Here is a 20180-nt window from a genome sequence, read left to right as displayed (position 1 = left end):
TAGCATTTTTTATTTAAAAAAACGAAACGTTTATTATTTGCGTTTTATTTACTACACAGTAACTTGGCCGACTTTTCGGGATCTAGACGACTTCGTTATATCATCATCATCATCATCATCATCAGGCTATAGTAGTCCAATGCTGGACATAGCCCTCCCCTAAAGAGCGCCATAGCGCCCTGTCCTCAGCTTGCCGCATCCAGCATCTGCCTGCAGTCTTTCGCAGATCGTCATCCCACCTGGTCGGAGGGCGTCCTACACTACGTTTGCCAAGTCGCGGTCTCCACTCAAGAACACGTTTACCCCAGCGGTTATCGGTTCTTCGTGCGATATGGCCAGCCCACTGCCACTTCAGCTTGCTAATGGGTCAAACAGATCACTGTGTTATGTCTTTTCTGTAGACATACACAAGAGTTAAGGGCTATAAAAGTTAATTTTCTTATTTAACCCTTATCCACGTGAAAAGGTCCTCCTTTTATTTAGATAACTATGATGAAATCATTGCTTACATGCCCACAAGCTGTTAACTATTGCCCACAGGAGAGAAAAATGTGCTGTTGCGATAACACCCTAGTTTGACCCTAATTCTTAGAGCTATGTCGATAACTTTGGTTCTCTGTCGGATGTATTCGTTACGAATCCTATCCTTCAGAGAAACTCCGAGCATAGCTCTCTCCATAGCTCGCTGAGCGACTTTGAACTGGTGGACCAACCCTCCCGTGAGTGTCCAATGTGTCCATGTCTCGGCTCCGTAGGCCATGACGGGTAGGACGCACTGATTAAAAACTTTTGTTTTCAAACATTGCGGTATGGATGACGAGAAGACTCGTTCTCTCGTTCTTCGTTATATATAATGACGAAATTACCTAGCACTTACGCCGCCGGCGCCGCCGCTAATACGTTCCTGTTACCGACCTGGTCGACATCCGCATCATGCGGATGCTCCGCATCGATTTTATGCGGCTGCGGATGCAGATGCGGATGTTGAAAATAATGCGGATGTTCCGCGAATGCGGATGCGGATGCGAATATTCGCAACATCCCTGGTATAAATACCAAGATAACTGCATGTATTTTCAATGCGTTTGTAATCACACTCTTATGGCTCCTCCGCACGATGGCCCAGCGATGCGCCAGCGTGATGGCCATGCGATGGTTTGAACCGGTTCCAAGATGGACGTGGAAGCATGAATGAATGAATGAAAAATCTTTCTAGTTTAATCTACGAGTATATTATATTACTCATAAAAATTAATTCATAATTTCCCTTGGTCACGGCATTACGCGTCAACGGCTGGACCAATTCCGCTGATTCTTTTTGTGTTTTGATTGTTATTGTCAGGAGAAGGTTCTTATGAAAGAAAATAAGAAAATGCAAAAAAAATAGATAGATATACGTAGGTGAAACGAAGCCGGGTCATCTAGTCGTAAATCAAACATATTATATTGAGCATTTGAACACATTTATTCCCAAAATCTACAACTTTCGATCTCAGGCACGTGGTCGCGCAGGAAAGTCCTATGCGCGCGCACGTGCGTAAAACTCCCGTACGCGTAAACGTTGCACTCGGCGTTACGCGGGGACGGCGCCGTGGACGCGATCCCGCGTAAGTACGGCGTGGCGTGGTCGGCGGGCCCGGACCAGAAGGCGAGGCCGCCGCCGCTGTCGCCCTTGCAGAGCGCTTTGCCTGGAATTTGAAACAATTCAGTCAATTCTACAATTAAAGGAGGCCTAGGACGGTCCGGGTCTGGGCAGAGGCGTAGACATTTCAGTTTTCTGTAAAGCATCTCGTGAATACCGATCACCCGTCCTGGGAAACGAAGTGTCGGAAACCCCGGCCCGGACAGGGCGTGAATCATCCTTAAACGATGGGGAAGGACATCGCACGCCTGAATTATGTAGATGTATTAGAATAAGATATAGCAACTTATGAAAAAATCCTGCAAATATTTTTTACAGTACATATGGTCCTATTTTCCCGCACTAGTGCGTAAAATAGCACTTTTCGTGCGTATGTCAAAAGTTTAAAGGGCCATATGTACTGTAAAACGTTGTACGATACACGTGCGAACAGGTAATTCGCAACTCGTGTCGATTTAAAACACGTGGTGCTTTCCGTAGAAAACGAAGCGCCGGAAGCAAGCCGGAAGCTCCGGCCCGGTCTACCGTGAGTCCACCTTTAATCGACTAACACGTTGTTATATCGCGATTTGGCAAATCCTCCTCCTTCTTCTCCCTGCCCTTATCCCACGTTATGTGGAGTCGGCACAACATGTTTTTCTCTTCCATTCTCCTCTGTCTTTCGTCACCTCAGCATTCACACCTTTCTTTCTCATATCCTCTGTCACACAAATCCATCCATCGTTTTTTGGGTCTACCATCCGCTCTCCGCCCATTAACATTCATCCCTAGCATTCTTTTGCCTATATAGCATTCATCCCTCCTCATTACATACCACGCTAACCTACTACTCCTCATCTTATCCGTATCATTTGGCAAATAATAAAATAAATTAAATAATTAGAAATGATTTCTGCAAAGAACCTGACGCCTGTTCCATTATATTTGGAGTGCCTTTTAATTTAAAACCTGTGTATGTCCCAGAAAGAAAATATGTCGTACTCTCACCCGTGTCATTCTCGCCGGCGCACACTTTATCACAGGTGATGTATTTGAGGAAAGCGTCCTCCGAGTCGCGAATGCACTTCTCTATCTCAATGTATGGGAGCTCCAGCCACAGGAGGCGCTGCGTCGGCGTGCCAACGGAGTCTGTTAGGCCCCAGCCTGCGATCTGGAAATACACATCATTTAAGGCTTCTACACACCTGAAAACATGTATGCGATTTTATACATACTTATATTTGTGTATAAAATCGTATAAAATTCCTCAGGTATACAAATGGTTTTGCCAAAGGTACTCCTTTGACTTAAATGACTTCCTCACCGTGCCCTGATGTCCAGCCTTCATCTGCTGTCTGTCGAAATCATCGTCGAAGTCCACACAGATGGGCCGTACTCCTCGGGTATACTTGAATGGTGTGGCCAGCTTCAAGATGGCGATATCTTCTTGGAAGCTGGTCTTCGCGCCGAGGAAGCGAGCGGGAATTTTGATGTCCAGGACCTGATGTTGGGGAAAAATATATAATAGTACATTATTGTCGAGGCTCGGAAGTAGCTACTTGCAGGCTGAGGATTCGTATTAAACGGACGACCTTGGGAGTCCGTTTAATTGAATCCGAAGCCAGCAAGTAGCCTTCCAGCCGAGTCATATATAGTGCTTTTCTCAAAAATGGTGCAAGAAATATAAATATAATAAAAATATTTTACAAAAGCAACGTTCTTACGTAAATATTTTCACAGAAAAAAGTAGAAACAATTAGCTTTGCCGCCTTTTAATTTTTTTAATAAAAAAATAGAAGTGTATTTTACTGCCGAAAATACGCCAACCTATTTGAGACAGCTAAATAGTCGCGGTACTAATCATCTGTTTGGCTGTTTAATGGGCCTGTGCCTTCATTTGATATGGCCATTTCAACTTTTAAAAAGTTTGGAACTCGACAAATAATGGAATTTGTATGCAACATTGCAGTCCCAAAATCGAGACTGCAATGTTTTTAACTTTTTAATTTTTGACTGACCATAAACTACGCGCTTCGCGACCTATTTTTTAGACGTCAAAGTCGACTTTGCCGTCCATTTTTGAGAAAATTAATCTTATTGTTTGTTGTAGGTATACTACTTATCTTACAGTGCGTTGTAATTACAAGCTTGTATTTAACTTGCCCTGATGTTAGTACAGTCAGCAGCAAGCTTCGCTTAACTTGCTAAGCGGGCGAGGTGTTCAAAATTATCTTGACACGCTCTTATTCTCTTAACAATAAAGTCGCGTCAAGATCATTCTGAACACCTGGCCCGCTTAGCACCTTCTGCTGCTGACTGTACCTGTATCTTAGTGTGGGTCAAATCTTGGAAGCTTTTGACCCACTTCCCGATTTCCGATTGAGCTGAAATCTGCATACATATGTAAATCGGATGACAATACAATATTATAATGACATCGAGCTGATCTGATGATGGTGACAAAAGGTGGCCATGGGAACTCTCTGATAAAACAAGGCAAATTGTGTTTGGGGTTGTTAGAATTGTCCCGATGAGTATTAGTTGTCTGTGGAAAAAACAGTACAGTCAACGATGAAAGCTTGTACCAAAAATGAAAATTTTGACAAAAACTTTAATTTTACGCCCCATATATTCCGCGACTCTTCTCTTTCCGAACAGATTCTATTTTTTACTATTGTTACCAAATATCATGCACTCACGTCAGATTTCTGCGCCTTCTTATCCATAGGGTCCTTCCAAGGCTTGTAAATCTTGCTGGCGGCCACCGCGAATTGTTGAGCTGGCTGCAGCCCGACCACGTCGTCCCAAAAACAGTGGGCAGCTGGAAATGTATGTAAATATTGAAAGCAGGTTTATATATTTTATATGTATGTATATATGAATATTTAAGAGGTCTAATTATGTACCGTTGCACACAATATTTTTTTACAGTACATATGGTCCTACTTTCCCGCACTAGTGCGGCAAAGAGCACTTTCCGTGCGTATGTCAAAAGTTTAAAGGGCCATATTCCTAAGAACACTGCTGTTAGGATCCTAAGAACACTGCACCGGGGGCGGGGCCCCGCGCTTCTTATGAAGTTGATTTCGATCTCACTGGCAGTCATTTAATCTACAAATAAAAGTGCTGGAGCACAGAATAAATAATAGTACTAGGTACAGAAGACTCACTCTCTAACAAAACGCGTCTGTTACGATCAGGACAGGTATGGCCGCTAGGTGGCGACAGCGCCACGCGCGGCTTATGCCTAGCCACCAAAATTGGTGTGGAACGGATGTACTTTTAGCTACCTGTAGCAAAGCGACGAAATCGCGGAGTGAGCCACGCCTGGCTGGAGTAGAAAAATGGACAACTGACCTGATATAACCACATCCTCTCGAACTATCGACCCTCCACATATAGGGAAGTAAGGGTCCGTGATCTTCCTGTATATACCAGCATACCAGACAGGCCTAGGAGTTCCTTTTACATCTTTTAACCTTAGCGTCACCTCAGTCGCTCTACGCTTTCTTTTCTTTACTATACAGTCGTCTGGAGGATATGTAAGGCCTACAGGTGGTTTGGTTATGTTCGGGGCACAGGGTGATACTCCGTAATATCTTTGGTCGAATTCTGAAGGCCAAGTGCTGGGGTCTAGAGGGTCACATTCCGGTTCTGGTGGTACTGGTTCAGCTTGTGCTGGTGATGGTGGTAGGTTCAAGGTATGGTTGGTAGGTGGTAAATATCCACGACCTATATATGGTGGTTTTATTGTAGTAGTAGTCGTGGTTGTAGTAGATGGCGTAGAAGTAGTCGAAGTAGTAGTAGATGGTGTAGTCGAAGTGGTAGTAGATGGTGTAGTTGAAGTGGTTGTAGGTGGTGTAGTCGAAGTGGTTGTAGATGGTGTAGTCGAAGTGGTTGTAGATGGCGTAGTCGTAGTAGTTGTTGTAGTAGAAGTGCTAGTAGTAGTTGAAGATACAGGTGAAAACGGTGTTTCACCAAAAAGTCGTTCGTCGACTTCCGAATCAGGAGGTGTGGTGGGGGGTGTAGTAGGAGGTGTGGTAGGAGGTGTAGTAGGTGTGGTAGGAGGTGTAGTGGGAGGTGTGGAAGGAGATGTAGTAGGTGTAGTAGGAGTGGTAGGAGGTGTAGTAGGTGTAGCAGTGGGTGAAGACACAAAGGCACAAGGTGTTTCACCAAAATCTCGTTGGTCTACTTCCGAGGGCCAAGTGCTGGGGTCTAGAGGGTCACATTCTGGCTCTGGTGGGACTGGGTCGGCTCTAGCCGGTGCTGGTGAAGGCGGTATAAGTGATGGAGTAGTTGTGACTGGCGCACAGGGTAGTTCACCATATTGTCGTTGCTCGTATAACGTGGGCCAAGTGCTTGGGTCCAATGGATCACATTTAGGTTCTAGAGGCACTTCATCACCTCCGGCAACAGGCTGCTCAGCTCGCACAATATCAGGATAGATCGTTGTTGTCGAAGTAGTTTTGGGGTCCGGTGGTAAGTATCCAATCCCTATAAAAGGTCGTTTCATTGTTGTTGTTGTAGTTTTTGTGACTGGAATGACGGTTGTTGTTTCTGTAGTTGGGGTAGTTTCTTCTACAACAGGGGGTGTTGTTGTTGGTGTAGCTTTTGTTACAGTAATGACGGTTGTTGTTTCTGTAGTTGGGGTAGTTTCTTCTACAACAGGGGGTTTTGTTGTTGGTGTAGCTTTTGTAACAATAATAACAGTTGTTGTTTTTGTAGTTGGGGTAGTTTCTTCTTCTTGATTACGATTTAAATCAGGAGTCGTTAATGTTGTAGACGGAGTACTCAAAGTAGTCGATATCGTTGTCGATGGAGAAGTTATGGTAGTAGAAGAGGTTGTAGAAAAAGTAGTACTAGTTGATGGCGTAGTAAAAACGGTTGTTGAAGGAGTGGTAATTTTAGTGGTTGAAGGGCTAGTTACTAATGTAGTTGTCGAAATCGTTATAGGATCATCTTCTTCAGGTGGTACGATCATAGCCATAGCTGGAAGAACAACTGGTTCCTTCGTTGTAGTTCTAAAGTCAGGTACGATTTCATCTTCATCATTTGGTTCTGGTGGTACGATCATAGCCAAGGCTGGAAGAACAGCTGGTTTCTGCGTTGTAGTTCTAAAGCCAGGTACGATTTCATCTTCATCATCTGGTTCTGGTGGTACGATCATAGCCAAGGCTGGAAGAACAACTGGTTTCTGCGTTGTAGTTCTAAAGTCAGGTACGATTTCATCTTCATCGTCTGGTTCTGGTGGTACGATCATAGCCATGGCTGGAAGAACAGCTGGTTTCTGCGTTGTAGTTCTAAAGTCAGGAACAATTTCATCTTCATCATCTGGTTCTGGTGGTACGACCATAGCCATGGCTGGAAGAACAGCTGGTTTCTGTGTTGTAGTTCTAAAGTCAGGTATGATTTCATCTTCATCATCTGGTTCTGGTGGTACTATCATAGCCATGGCTGGAGATACCGCGTCGAATGGGTGTTTCGGTATCTTATCAGGGAATATTACTTGATGATTTGGTGTTGTTGTGTAGATTGGTCGTTTCGTTGTCGTAGTAATTGGTTTTTTTGTTGTAGTGGTAGTAAAGAAAGGTCTCTTTGTTGTGGTAGTGGTAAATAATGGTGTTTTATTTGTAGTGGTAAAGAATGGCCGCTTAGTAGTGGTTGTGGTAAAAAATGTTCTTTTAGTTGTAGTATAAAATGGTCTTCGAGTTGTACTTGTGGTAAAGAATGGTCGTCTCGTAGTAGTGGTAAAGAATGGTCTTCTTGTAGTTGAAGTGGTCTTTGATTCGTCAGGTGGTAAATATCCCGGCGCTTTGTAGGGTTTTGGTGGGAGATAGTCAGATGCCTGATGATTTTGACCTTTAGCTAAGTTAGAACCAAAATTGGAGAATGTGTTTCGATTTTGGAAATTGCTGAATGGATTTGGAGCCTGGACTTTCTGTCCAAAGTTTCCAAATGCTTGACTGTTTTGACTGAAGCTTTCAAAAGAGCTCTGTTTTGGATTGTAACTACCAAATGCAGATTGACCGCTGAAACTTGACCTAAAGGAATTCTGACCATTGTTCGGTGTTTGTAAATTCTGACTAGGACCGAACGAATTCTGACCGACTCTGGATCCAACTGTATTTTGACCACCATTTTGATATTCTGACCTGAATGAGCTTTGACTGTTAAATCCAAATGCATTTCGACTTTGAGAATTTTCATTGTTACTCGGTAGCTTTGCATTTTGATAACTGGTTCCAAATGTTCCTTGATTTTCACTGGACCCCGTTGATAAGTCTGCGAATTTAGAGGTCTGATGTCCTCCAAATGAGTATTGAGCTTGAGTATTACTAAATCCAATATTCTGCTTTTGAGAATTCTGGTAAGTATTTATTCCAAATAGATTTTCGGAATTTTGGCCAAAACCTGTCCTTGCTTGCTGTGGCCTAGTGTTCTGGCTCTGGTGATTATGATGGTTAGGCTGAAAGGAGTTGTCATCTTGACTTTGACTAGGAAAGTTTCGCCGTGGTCGGTAGAAGCCTTGTCTTCTCCAGTCATCCTGTATGGAATCTCCGCAGCATTTGTGAAACTCGATTATGCCTGGAACAAAAATTAGATGGATACAAAATTGTAACATAAAACTTTTTAGAATCCTACCAACTAATTAAGTAGCAAATTTATTTAAGTATCTGACATATAAGTTTAGAAATGAATGATGAAGTGAATGATGATCTAAACATAAATTAGCCTGAGGCGTTGTTCCCAGGACACTGGCCGCGTGCCCCCTCTGCACAGTGAGGCTGAGTTTTTGCGCCAAAAATGCGCCTGCTCGTAGGTCGCCAGACACCCAGACTAGTTTGGTAGAAATTTCTTTGACTAGTTTTTTGGTGTCTGACGACCAAGGATCGAAAGTTTCAATCGCAAGTGCCGCAAATATAAACTTGAACAGAACAAAATGAAGAAGAAGGAATGACAAATGAATGGTAATATCGCCCATGTTAACTGTCCATCGGTGGACTTTATGCCTTTTTAATAAGGTTCACCGATGGACAGAGTGTTGCTGTTTGTATTGTCTCTCTATCACTCTTCCATATTAAATAAATAAATAAATATCTGGGGACATCTTACACAGATCAACCTAGCCACAAACTAACACTCATGACTCAGGAACAAATATTTGTGTTCATCACACAAATAAATGCCCTTACCGGGATTCGAACCCAGGACCGTCGGCTTCACAGGCAGGGTCACTACCCACTAGGCCAGACCGGTCGTCAAATATTAGTTGTCTCTCTATCACTCTTCCCTATTAGTCCTATAGAGTCTGATTTCGTCTTGACGTTTTGTTTAATTTCGGAAATAGCGAACGATCGGCAACTTGGCTAGACCTCCAGAGCCAGAATGGGAATAGATTAAGTAGTTTTATTTTATGTTGCACTATTGCTAATTGGTTGTTTATACATATTTGTAAATAAAATACCCTTGATTTGCTGGCTATGGATGAGGTCTTGGTGGCTCAGATGGCAGAGCGCTGGAGTATCGATCCAGATTTTAAATTTATTCTAAGCTTAATAGCATCGAATTTCTGCTTGTTAAAAATTAAAATACCCTTGTTAAAGAGTTACATCATGACTATTATCTAGAAACTAAATTATAGTTTGGCAAGCCATTTACGTCTGTATTAGGTAGATTTAAAAAATGTAGGCTCAAAGTATTGTCCTTTCATAGAAAAAATTTAATTTCGCGCCTTATTTTACTGACAAAATGGGCTTGCTAGATTATAATAACTAAGTATAAAAGCTGTAACACACTACCACACCGCACCAAGGTCGCGGTGCGGTGCGGTAGTGTGTTACGGCTTTCAAGTTAAATATTATTAAAACTGACCAATCACAATTAAGAAACCATCAAGCTTCAACAAGAGTTCAGAGTTCACGGATACATAATATATCATAATCTTAGAGGATGTAACCAAACGGAGTAGTCACAGGCGTTCCCCTCTGTCGAAAATGGCGGCCAATGGTCAACATTGTAGGCATGTACTGACGTTTATCTGGCATGGCAATTTTTACGTTACCTATCATTTGACGTGCCCCTCCCCCGCAAAAATCGGCAGACTGTTTTGTACCGAAAATTACAGACAAGGCGGCTCCCTTTGGTTATATCCTCAAAGATCATAATATATCTAATCCAGTTCCACTTAATATACCGACCGATTATGTGAATTATAATATATTAAACAAGGCAGTTAATAGCGTATAATTTGCATCATCTTATTACTTTAAATCATGAAGATGCCAAGGTGGACATGTCTAACCACAGAATAAGTAATAGTACTACCGTACATAAATGACACTTCTTAAGCCCCCTCCAGACTATACGCGTGAATCGCGGGCGAAGCCGCGAACGCGAGTGTGGAGTCGATTTCGCAGGTCTGCGTTCAGGACTCCACACTCGCGTTCGCGGCTTTGCGCCGCGATTCGCGCACGAGTGTGGAGGAGGCTTTACGAAACCGAAGTTTGACAGCGATTCAGGGTCGAATCATGATATCCCTTTCTAACTTATGGCACTATCCCTTTCCACTATTTAGGGTTGTGAAAATTCAAGTAATTATCTTATGTGTGGTCGTGCACGCAAAGGGACGTCAAGTAACTGTTGTGCCAACCCAGCTAATAATTGCTCGGAGCAATGCTGAGCCGAACGGAGCCGAGTTTGCACGAAGTCAGGAGTGTCTCCCCGTGGTCTAATATAGTACAGTCACAGTCTATTAAACAATACAGTCATTCAACGAAGCCGTCTAGACAGGGCAATCGTGCCGGATGCGAGGGGTGGGTCGCGCGCACCCGAGCTGCATACATCGCCATTGTTAGTAGCTCGGTACTACTTACAGGGCTAGCGTGTCCTATAGTAAGTCAGTGTAAGTCTTGGGCAGTTGTGTAAAAGTCTGTGACAACCCTACTGTGTTCTTGTGTGGTGTCGGCATTTACGCAAACATCAAAGGCGTCGGTCCACTGTTACTTTTTTTTTACACTGTGATATCAGCCGGACAGTTAATCTCAAAAGGCCACATTACTAAATCATTTATTGATTGTGTAAAATCCTAACCTAAAGCGGCCAACAATCAATTAACATTTTAGTTTCGCTCACTAAGCGTTGAATCGCCCACATATGACCATTATGAGTATTATGACCATTCCAAAATTTATAGATAAAATGTGGCGTTTTCAACCAAAAGGTTGTCGGTAGTCGATAAGGTCGATTTCAAATTAAAGCTACATGGAAATGGTGCTTCATTGACACCGTTTTGGTTGAAAATGGCACATTAATAGGTAATATAATTTGAATTTATTGTGTCTGGTGGTCAAGGGAAACTAGTGCAGAATGACATTTTGACTACTTTGTCAGTCTGTTAAAAAATTCAAAAATAATGCAAATAATGAATTACATACATAACGATCGCATTATAACCCGGAAAGGAATTCTAAACGGCGTATAAGGAAATTCGTGACTTTATCGCGAATTCAGAAGAATAAGAAAATAAGTTGAAAAATATAATTTATTTATAGAGTTAGACCAAGAAAAGTGTGCAGCGATTTTGATAGCCCACGCAGTGCAAGTGTTATTTAATAAGTCATAATTTCATAGAGTTATACCAAGAAAAGTCTGCAGCGATTTTGATAGCCCACGCAGTGCAAGCGTTATTTAATACGTCATAATTTCATAGACGTTTGACGTTTAAAATAACACTTGCACTGCGTGGGCTATTAAAATCGCTGCAGACTTTTCTTGGTCTAACTCTAAAAGAGTTTTGGTGGTACTGGTGCTCGACGCGGTCCCAGTACATGTCATCTTGAAACTTAAGTCATTATCAATAGAGGTGACAGCAGGGTGTCATCTATTGGGCATTAGCATGTCGAGCGCTAGTACCACCACCTTATACGATTGTAACATAACATAATACAGAGCTTTTTAGTTGAGTAGGCGCCTCATCAAGCTTTGTCGCATTTGTATGTAAATTAGGAGATTTAAAAAGCTAATCTCTTCTCCAAGTCAACGGAAATAAATAAACAATTTCGGGACCTAAGAAAATTTAACTAAGTCCCGCCGAAGTGCAGGCCTGTCAGGCTCACGTCTCGTTGATGTCTTTTGTATTAAACAATAAATGACTTATTTTTTTATTATTATGAATTATGAAACTGAGTACTGTACCTACAGTTTGGAGTGTTGCTGATTGTACGTAGAATCAGTCAAAGCTATACCCCGTTTTTTTTTCAGATTAGAATTTCATAATTCATAACCTCAAAAATAGCGGTAACTTTTTTCCTGCATAATTAAATCAGAGTAACTACTCATGCATTGAATTATAGTGTCGTTTACATATGTATGGTACTATCCATGTACTATCGCTTTCGGCAATTTAGGGTTGGAAAAATTCAAGTAATTATCTTATCTGTGGTCGTGCACGCAAAGGGACGTCAAGTTGTGCCAAGCCTAATAATTGCTCGGAGCCATGCCCGAACGAAGCTGAGAATGCCCGAAAGGATCAGTTTTGCCCCCCCTTCCCCCCTGCCTCAATATCTGTAGGGATCACAGATAGGAACAAAGAAAGAGCTAGCTAGAGCTAGCGGTAAGAGCGTGCGACTTTCAATCCGGAGGTCGCGGGTTCAAACCCCGGTTCGTACCTTTGAGTTTTTTGAAACTTATGTACGAAATATCATTAGATTGCCAGTCGCTTTTCGGTGAAGGAAAACATCGCGAGGAAACCGGCCTAATCCCAATAAGGCCTAGTTTCCCCTCTGGGTTGGAAGATCAGGTGGCAGTCGCTTTCGTAAAAACTAGTGCCTACGTCAAATCATGGGATAGACGACGGATCGAGACTGACTGATAGCAAAGATATATGTAACTCCGTATAAGATAAATAAAGTCTAAGAAAAAAACGTGCCTCGGAAATCAAGAAAAAGTCATTCTCGAATAGATGGCGCCATTACCTTTGGTCTATTCTCGGCTAGATGGCGTTGATGACACCGTTTGATATTTAACAATTTTAATACATAATAATATCAGTGAAAGAACATGGGTCAGTATGGAACAATAAAAATTAAATATCATTTTTTTTAAAGTTTTAATCGTGTGTCGATAGATGGCAGTAAATGTACCGTGACTACAAAATTTACTATGGCAATAGCCCTCTATACTATCTATTCTCTTTGCTGATAGCAAGACACGCTCGTACGTTTCCGTGAAAATACGAAGGAAAATAATTATACACTTCTGTACCGATCGAAATTGAGGAAATTGAGTCGCTTATCTTCAAACTCGGGTAAATCCATCTGTCAGATGATGCGATTTTGGTATAAGGAAAAGGTAGACAATATTCGCTTAGAGGGTCGAATGGATTTACCCGAGTTTGAAGTTAAGCGACACTTATAATGTACACATCGGTAACTCGTGGCATTTAGGTAGCACTTAAAAGATTAGTGATGAGCACACATCGGTAACTCGTGGTATTTAGGTACTAGCAGGCACAGACTAGTGATGTGACAATGTTCTTCCTTTACGAGTCGAGAAAAAGAAACCACTAAAAATAGGAAATTAATTAAACTAATCTTTTAAGTGCTACCTAAATGCCACGAGTTACCGATGTATAGTTATATGATTTAAGTTATAGTAGTAACTATTCTATAAAAAAATGTCCCAGGGATAGCTGTCACTTTCGTAAAAAATAATACCGGAAATTCTTGGGGTTAGACGCACAGATGTAGTGCATAATTATTTTCCATCGTATTTACTCGGAAATGTTCGTATTTGTCATGCCACTTCAGTCAACCTCAGTATATGTACATACTTGTTGTACCGAGACTGACTGATAGCAAGACACGTTCGTAAATTTACGTGAAAATACGATGGAAATAGTTATTTACGATACAAGTGGGGAAAAGAGGAAATTTGCGAATTACCTATTCGCACGTGTATCGTACAACGTTTTACAATACATATAGCCCTTTAAACTTCTGACATACGCACGAAAAGTGCTCTTTCTCGCACTAGTGCGGAAAAGTAGCACCAGATGTACTGTAAATAATTTTGTACTACATCACTGTACCTACTTAGGGATGCAAAAAAACCTTAAAAATACTTCGCATGCAAGCTTATCATTATCAAATGTCAAAAATAAGTTTCTACACTTTCTACCTAGGGCGACACGTAGTGCAACCCTATGAGGTACAGTCACCTGCAATAATATGTTACACAATGAAGGCCGCAAAAATATCTGACACGATCTTATTCGTAGAGCCATAAGAGCGTGTCACATATTTTTGCGGCGTTCGAAGAGTAACATATTTTGCAGGTGACTGTACAGAACATTACGGCCCAAAGAATCTGGAATTTTCTGGATGCAACGGGCATTAGTATAGAACTTTAATGGGCCGTCACAATAGATCAATGTTGGTCGTTGCGACACTCAAAGGTCCTCAACACCCCAATAATAATAAAATAATAACACTTACCTAAAATACTTATAACTATTATCGTCCTTAACATCGTAACTAAAATATTTACACTTCACAATGAAACCATTTACAAAGTAGGCACCGCGCACATGCGCGATGGATCCTATACTGGTCGTCCTTCTATCAAAATGGTACAAAACCATTATAGTAAACTATATATCGTATTTTCGTTGATAGAACCACCTGAGTTCACACTACATTGTAAATTATACCTTATGGTCTTATGTATACGGTTGATATTAAAATAAAACGTGTAGAGATGTAGAGAGTTGTTTTAAGCTTTGAGACAATAAGTTTCGTTTTGAAAGCTGAGGGTTCTGTTTTGTGCGAGGTCGTTTAGTAACCCGAGGCAGGTAATCCCGGTTCTCACCAAAGTATATGTTGAGTAGATAAGGTTTTAAACATAGAGTGTTCACTCCATACATCAGTTTTCTTGCCATAACGTTTATTATTTTCGTAGTCGACATCTAGCGTCAACTAGCGGATTTATCAGTTACTAGTACTTAACAATAGATGTCGCGACGAACGAAAACCCTAATACTTAAAAAAATTAAGCGAATATAATAAATTTATAACCGGATTAACCGGAACTCTATTTTCAACTCCTATTGCTTAAAATATTTGTTGTAAATGGTTGACTTTTCATCAGTCGCGACACTCGTGACATCTAGTGTTAAGTAGCGGTGCTGATAAATCCGCTACTTGACGCTAGATGTCGACTACTTCTTCTTCTTCTTTGCTCATTCCCACATTAGGTGGGGTCGGCTCTCCTAATTTTTCTGCGCCATGACATTCTGTCTAGGGTTGTCGGATTAGGAAGCTCCTCCTTCTTTGATAGGTTGGTCATGCTGGTCCACCACGTCGTTGGGGGCCTGCCTCTACCTCTTTCTTTTTCCGGCAGGTATAGCGCTCTCTTCACCGCATACTCGTCATCTCTGCGCATGACATGTCCGTACCACCGCAGACGACATTCGTTTAGCTTTTCGGGGATAGGGGTTACCTTGAAGGTTCCACGTATGTGTTCATTTCTGACCTTATCAAGCCTAGTAACCCCTCCCGACCATCGAAGCATCTTCATTTCTGTCGTGTGAAGCTTTTGTACATCTGTCTTCTGCACTGGCCAGCATTCGGCTCCATACAACAATGCCGGTCTAACAGCAGTTTTGTATACCTTTCCTTTTGTGCGGATTGGCATTCGGGGGTCGCAGAGTACTCCTGTTAGGCAACGCCACTTCTGCCAGCCGACACTTACTCTATGGGCCACGTCCGCCTCGATTTTGCCACTCTCAGATACAACCGAGCCTAGATATTTGAATTGGGATACTTTGGGTACCGGATTTTGGTCAGGGTAGCGAACAGTGGTAGACTGACTGTTTTTGCTAAACCGGCATTCGAGGTGTTCAGTTTTTGATCTACTTTAAGCCCTGCTTTCTCCAAAGTATCGACCCATAGGTGTAATGTAGCTTCTGCCGCCCTTGATGTATTAGATATTAGGAGGATATCATCCGCATAGAGGAGATTCCAGGGGAGAGGGGCTTGGATATCTTTGGTGATCAGATCCATGACAAGGTTAAATAAAAGAGGACTGAGGGCCGATCCCTGATGAACTCCAACGCTCACTTCAAATGCCTCACTTAGACTTGCGGGGCTTTTAACTCTGGTGCACGCACGATCATACATATCCTGAATAAGCCTTACGTATTCTTCTGGCAGGTGTTGAGCTCTTAGAGCTTGCCACACGAGTCTTCGTGGTACTCTGTCGAAGGCTTTCTCCAGGTCAATGAAGATAAGATGTAAGTCTTCTTTGTTCAGGCGATATTTGTCGGTCATGATTCTCAGCGTCTGGATACAATCAGTTGTGGATTTTGAGGGTGTAAACCCGAATTGATTTGGGGATAGAGTAACGCTTGATTGGATACGATGGCTCAGAATACGTTCCCATATTTTCAAGGTATGCGACGTCAGTTTTATACCCCTGTAGTTACTGCATTCCGTAATGTCGCCTTTGTTTTTGAAAAAAGGGACGAGGTGACTAAGGCGCCATGAGTCTGGTATTTTGTTGGTAGCAAGTATCAGGTTGAAAAGTCTGGTAAGCCAAACTATGCCTACTGCTCCGAGGCGTTTCCAAATATCGGCTGGAACTTGATCTGGGCCGATGGCTTTGTTGTTTTTCATCCTTGCAACTGCAGCCTTAACTTCGTCGATACCAATCTCTTTTATGGGTCCTTCAGTTGGTTTCATAAGATTTAACTTTTCACTGGGGAATTCCTCGTTCATGAGTTCCTTATAGTATTCAAACCATCTGTGCGTTATTTCTTTATCAGTGGTTAACAAATTATGGTTTTTAGCTTTAATAAATTTATTTGTTTTTATATCTTGTTTATCTCTGTTTTTGGACTTCGCAATTTTAAAAATATCTGTGTCTGTTTTTGCCGTTTCAATGTGACTGTAAAATGCCTCCCGTGCAGAAGCTCTCGCCTGTGCAACCGCTCTCTTTGTTGCCAGCTTTGCTGCTTTGTACTTTTCCCGGTCTTCGTCCAGACCTGACCTTTGCCATGCTTTAAACAGGTTTTTCTTGTTCCGCACATTAGCCTTAACTTCATCGTTCCACCAAGTAGGGTCTTTTCCAGTGCTTACTTACTCCTCCTTTAGCTACACCAAGTGTAACGTTTGCCTCCTTTTGACAGTATGCTTCGAAATTTGACCACATTGGTTCGGCACTGTTGTACGCGTTAGTCATGTCTTCTGTGATATGCGCGCGCAGATTCTCTAAGAGAATATCACCCTTTGAACTGGCGAGTTCCTTCCATTTGATTCTAGCAGTTCTATCAAATACATTCTTCAAAGGCTTAGGCAAATCATAAACCCCAACCAGGATTCTATGCTGTGATGTTAATGCTTCACCCGGGATCACTTTACAGTCTCTAAAACATTTTTTCGATCTAGTGTCGACCAAAATGTAATCAATCTGAGTTTTCTTCCCTGCACTCTGGTATGTAATTAAGTGTTCCTGTTTCTTTTGGAAAATGGTATTAACGACAGTCATATTGTGTCTTGCGGCGAATTCCAAAATATGCTCCCCTTCTTTGTTCGGGTTACCATATCCAAAGCCTCCATGAACAGCTTTATACATGGTAGATGATTTTCCTACATGTCCATTTAGGTCTCCAATGACAAATTTTGTTTCTTCCGTTGGAATGTTAAGAGAAATATCATCCAATTCGTCCCAGAACAAATCCTTTTCTTGCTCTCTACAACCGACCTGGGGTGCATACGCGCAGATAATGTTTACTATGGGCTGGTTGTCCATTGCCAACTTGATGGATATGAGTCGGTCATTTTTTCTCTCGATGTTAACTATCCTTTTGCTGAGATTATGGTCAAGCACTATGCCGACTCCGTTTTGTCGGTTGTTTACTCCGTGGTAGATCAGCTGATAACCCAAGCCCAGGTTTCTGGATTGAGAACCCTTCCAGCGTGTTTCCTGCACACAACATATGTTGATGTTCCGACGTTTCAGCGTTTCCGCGTGTTCTTGACTGCGGCCTGTAAGGGATCCCAAATTCCAAGTCGCTATTCTAAGTCTCCGTGTAGTTTGCGAACAATTGTTGTTGTCTGATGCTTTTAGGCACTTGCCGTCGCTTAAGGGGGACGCCCTAGTATTCTTCACATTCGCAATCTTCACGTCGCTTAAGGGGGACGCCCTAGTATTCTTCACATTCGCAATCTTCACGTCGCTTAAGGGGGACGCCCTAACATTTACACGTGTATTCCTTTTTCCGACTTTCATAAGTTGTTTTGGTTTATAGTTTTACGACCGGTTACCACCTGACGCCAAGGTTGTAGCCCTCCTGGAGGGTTCGGATGCCGCCGTTGACCCAAAGGTTCTTCCGCCGCCTTCCCTACTGAGTACCCCAACCTAGGTACGCAGCACACTTACAGCCTCTACTCCGGATATGCCAAAGAAGCCTGCACGTGGGGTTTGATAACGGAGGTTCCATCTCCGGCCTGTTTGGTCCGCGGGGGCTATTTTATTTCACCCCTACCCTGCACATCTGCCGAGCGTTTCCCTATCCGCCACCTGGGACGCGTTCTCTAGGGGTGGAGGCTCCCCCGAGAACGCTAGATGTCGACTACAAAGATAATGGGTCAAACAGATCACTGTGTTATATCTTTCCTGTAGACATACACGAGAGTTAAGGGCTATAAAGGCTAATTTTCTTATTTAACCCTTATCCACATGAAAAGGTCCTCCTTTTATTTAGAGAACTATGATAAAATCATTGCTTACATGCCCACAAGCTGTTAACTATTGCCCACAGGAGAGAAAAATGTACTGTTCGCGATAACACACTAGTTTTCTCTCCTGTGGGCAATAGTTAACAGCTTGTGGGCATGTAAGTAATGATTTTATCATAGTTATTTAAATAAAAGGAGGACCTTTTCACGTGGATAAGGGTTAAATAAGAAAATTAGCCTTTATAGCCCTTAACTCTCGTGTATGTCTACAGGAAAGACATAACACAGTGATCTGTTTGACCCATAAACGTTTTGGTAACAACAGTGATGTATGGAGTGAGCACTCTATGCTTACTTATATCTCTAACTCTATGGTTTTACTCAAAAATTGTAAGAAAATTTAACACATTCCTACTCTTTTCGCATTGCGTAAGTAAGATTATTATGCCGGCCTAGGACAACAAAGTAGATAGGTAATAACCCTAACTAATTAAGCGCCACTTGCACCATGCCACTAACCCGGGGTTAACCGGTTAAATCTGCAGTTACCATGGTTAACAGTACAATTTGACACAGGGTTAACGGTTTAACCGGTTAACCCCGGGTTAGTGGGACGGCGCAAGTGGCGCTAAGAAAACTAATAAAATAAACTAAATGTACAAATTGCTAAAATTCTTTATGTACACAATTATGATTTGACCTTTTGTTGACCTGTAATAAACATCAATTAAATTATTAATCTAGTGAACTATCCGAATATATCAAAACAATTACAATTTTATTAAAATCCACGTTATAGCAAAACAAAATTATTTTAACAACCGACAATTTCCAATTTAAAGTTATTTCAGTACTAAATTACCAATTCTCTATACAACATAAGACATTGTCAACTGAAAAGATAAGTTTGTAACACTTAAAGTTCATGCTATCACCTTGAATCAACTTATAACAGGTTATATCGGTTTTGGAATGAAAATTACGATGCATCTTTTAGATTTACATGTAGTTATGTGTGTTTATTGCATACATAGAGTCATAGACATATACAAAATAAAGATTTGCAATCTCCAAACTAACTATACACTAATTTTCGATTTAAGTAAATATACCTACCTACCTTTTTATAAGTAGGTAGAGAGAAAATTTCTTATTGCAAAATTATGGCAGTAAGCGACAGAAAGGCGTGGCTCCGTTGAATCGTCTGGTCTTGTGTCGGATTCGGCAATTTGCCCCGGAACTTCCGAAACACGACACCCTTCGGCCAGAAGTCGGCGCACTCGATGCCCCCTGAATTTCAAAGACTATTGTGTTAGGGCCGATACAGACGGATTGCAACCCCACTGCATGCCAACTGCATCGTCGGCGTGCAGTTCCCATACAAGATGCGGTCGGATTACAGTCCGTCTGTACGGGTGTACGAGCCCTTAGAGCCAAGCTCTCTGCAACGATTTGGCATGGTAGGGTAAAGGCACCAGTACTCAGCCATGCACCAGTAGTCAGCCTTTCTTGCCTATTTTTGGCTGTAAATAGTAAAGTTTTTCAAATTTTCATGTCAAAAATAGATAACATTATAGATTGATAAATTATTAATTGAAAAATACCTTAATTTTTAAAAGAATTCTCTACCATGATCCACAACACTAATTCAAAGAAGTGATGTCGCCTGACATGAAGGGATATGAGATATGCGCCATTTTTAGGGTTCCGTACCCAAAGGGTAAAACGGGACCCTATTACTAAGACTCCGCTGTCCGTCCGTCCGTCCGTCCGTCTGTCACCAGGCTGTATCTCACGAACCGTAATAGCTAGACAGTTGAAAT

At 41.9% G+C, this 20180-nt stretch overlaps 2 protein-coding genes across 2 annotated transcripts in view; both read right to left on the bottom strand.

The window, feature by feature from the left end:
* The window catches only part of LOC134803394 (gastrula zinc finger protein XlCGF49.1-like), a 294572-nt gene that overhangs the window by 18670 nt on the left and 255722 nt on the right, over positions 1-20180 (bottom strand). The gene's annotated exons all lie outside the window — the stretch shown is intronic.
* Positions 1462-14155, bottom strand: LOC134803150 (mucin-2-like). Its single transcript, XM_063775855.1, has 6 exons — positions 14116-14155; positions 4979-8206; positions 4321-4442; positions 2946-3122; positions 2630-2792; positions 1462-1688 (listed from the first exon to the last, which is right to left on the bottom strand). Exons 1-6 carry the CDS (start codon positions 14147-14149, stop codon positions 1465-1467), a joined length of 3948 nt encoding a protein of 1315 aa, XP_063631925.1. The 5' UTR covers positions 14150-14155; the 3' UTR covers positions 1462-1464.

The sequence above is a fragment of the Cydia splendana genome, chromosome 26 (genome assembly GCF_910591565.1).
Source record: "Cydia splendana chromosome 26, ilCydSple1.2, whole genome shotgun sequence".
In the NCBI taxonomy this organism is placed as follows: domain Eukaryota; kingdom Metazoa; phylum Arthropoda; class Insecta; order Lepidoptera; family Tortricidae; genus Cydia; species Cydia splendana.
Note: the sequence above shows the minus strand (reverse complement) of the source record. Positions and strands in the feature narration are given on the sequence as shown.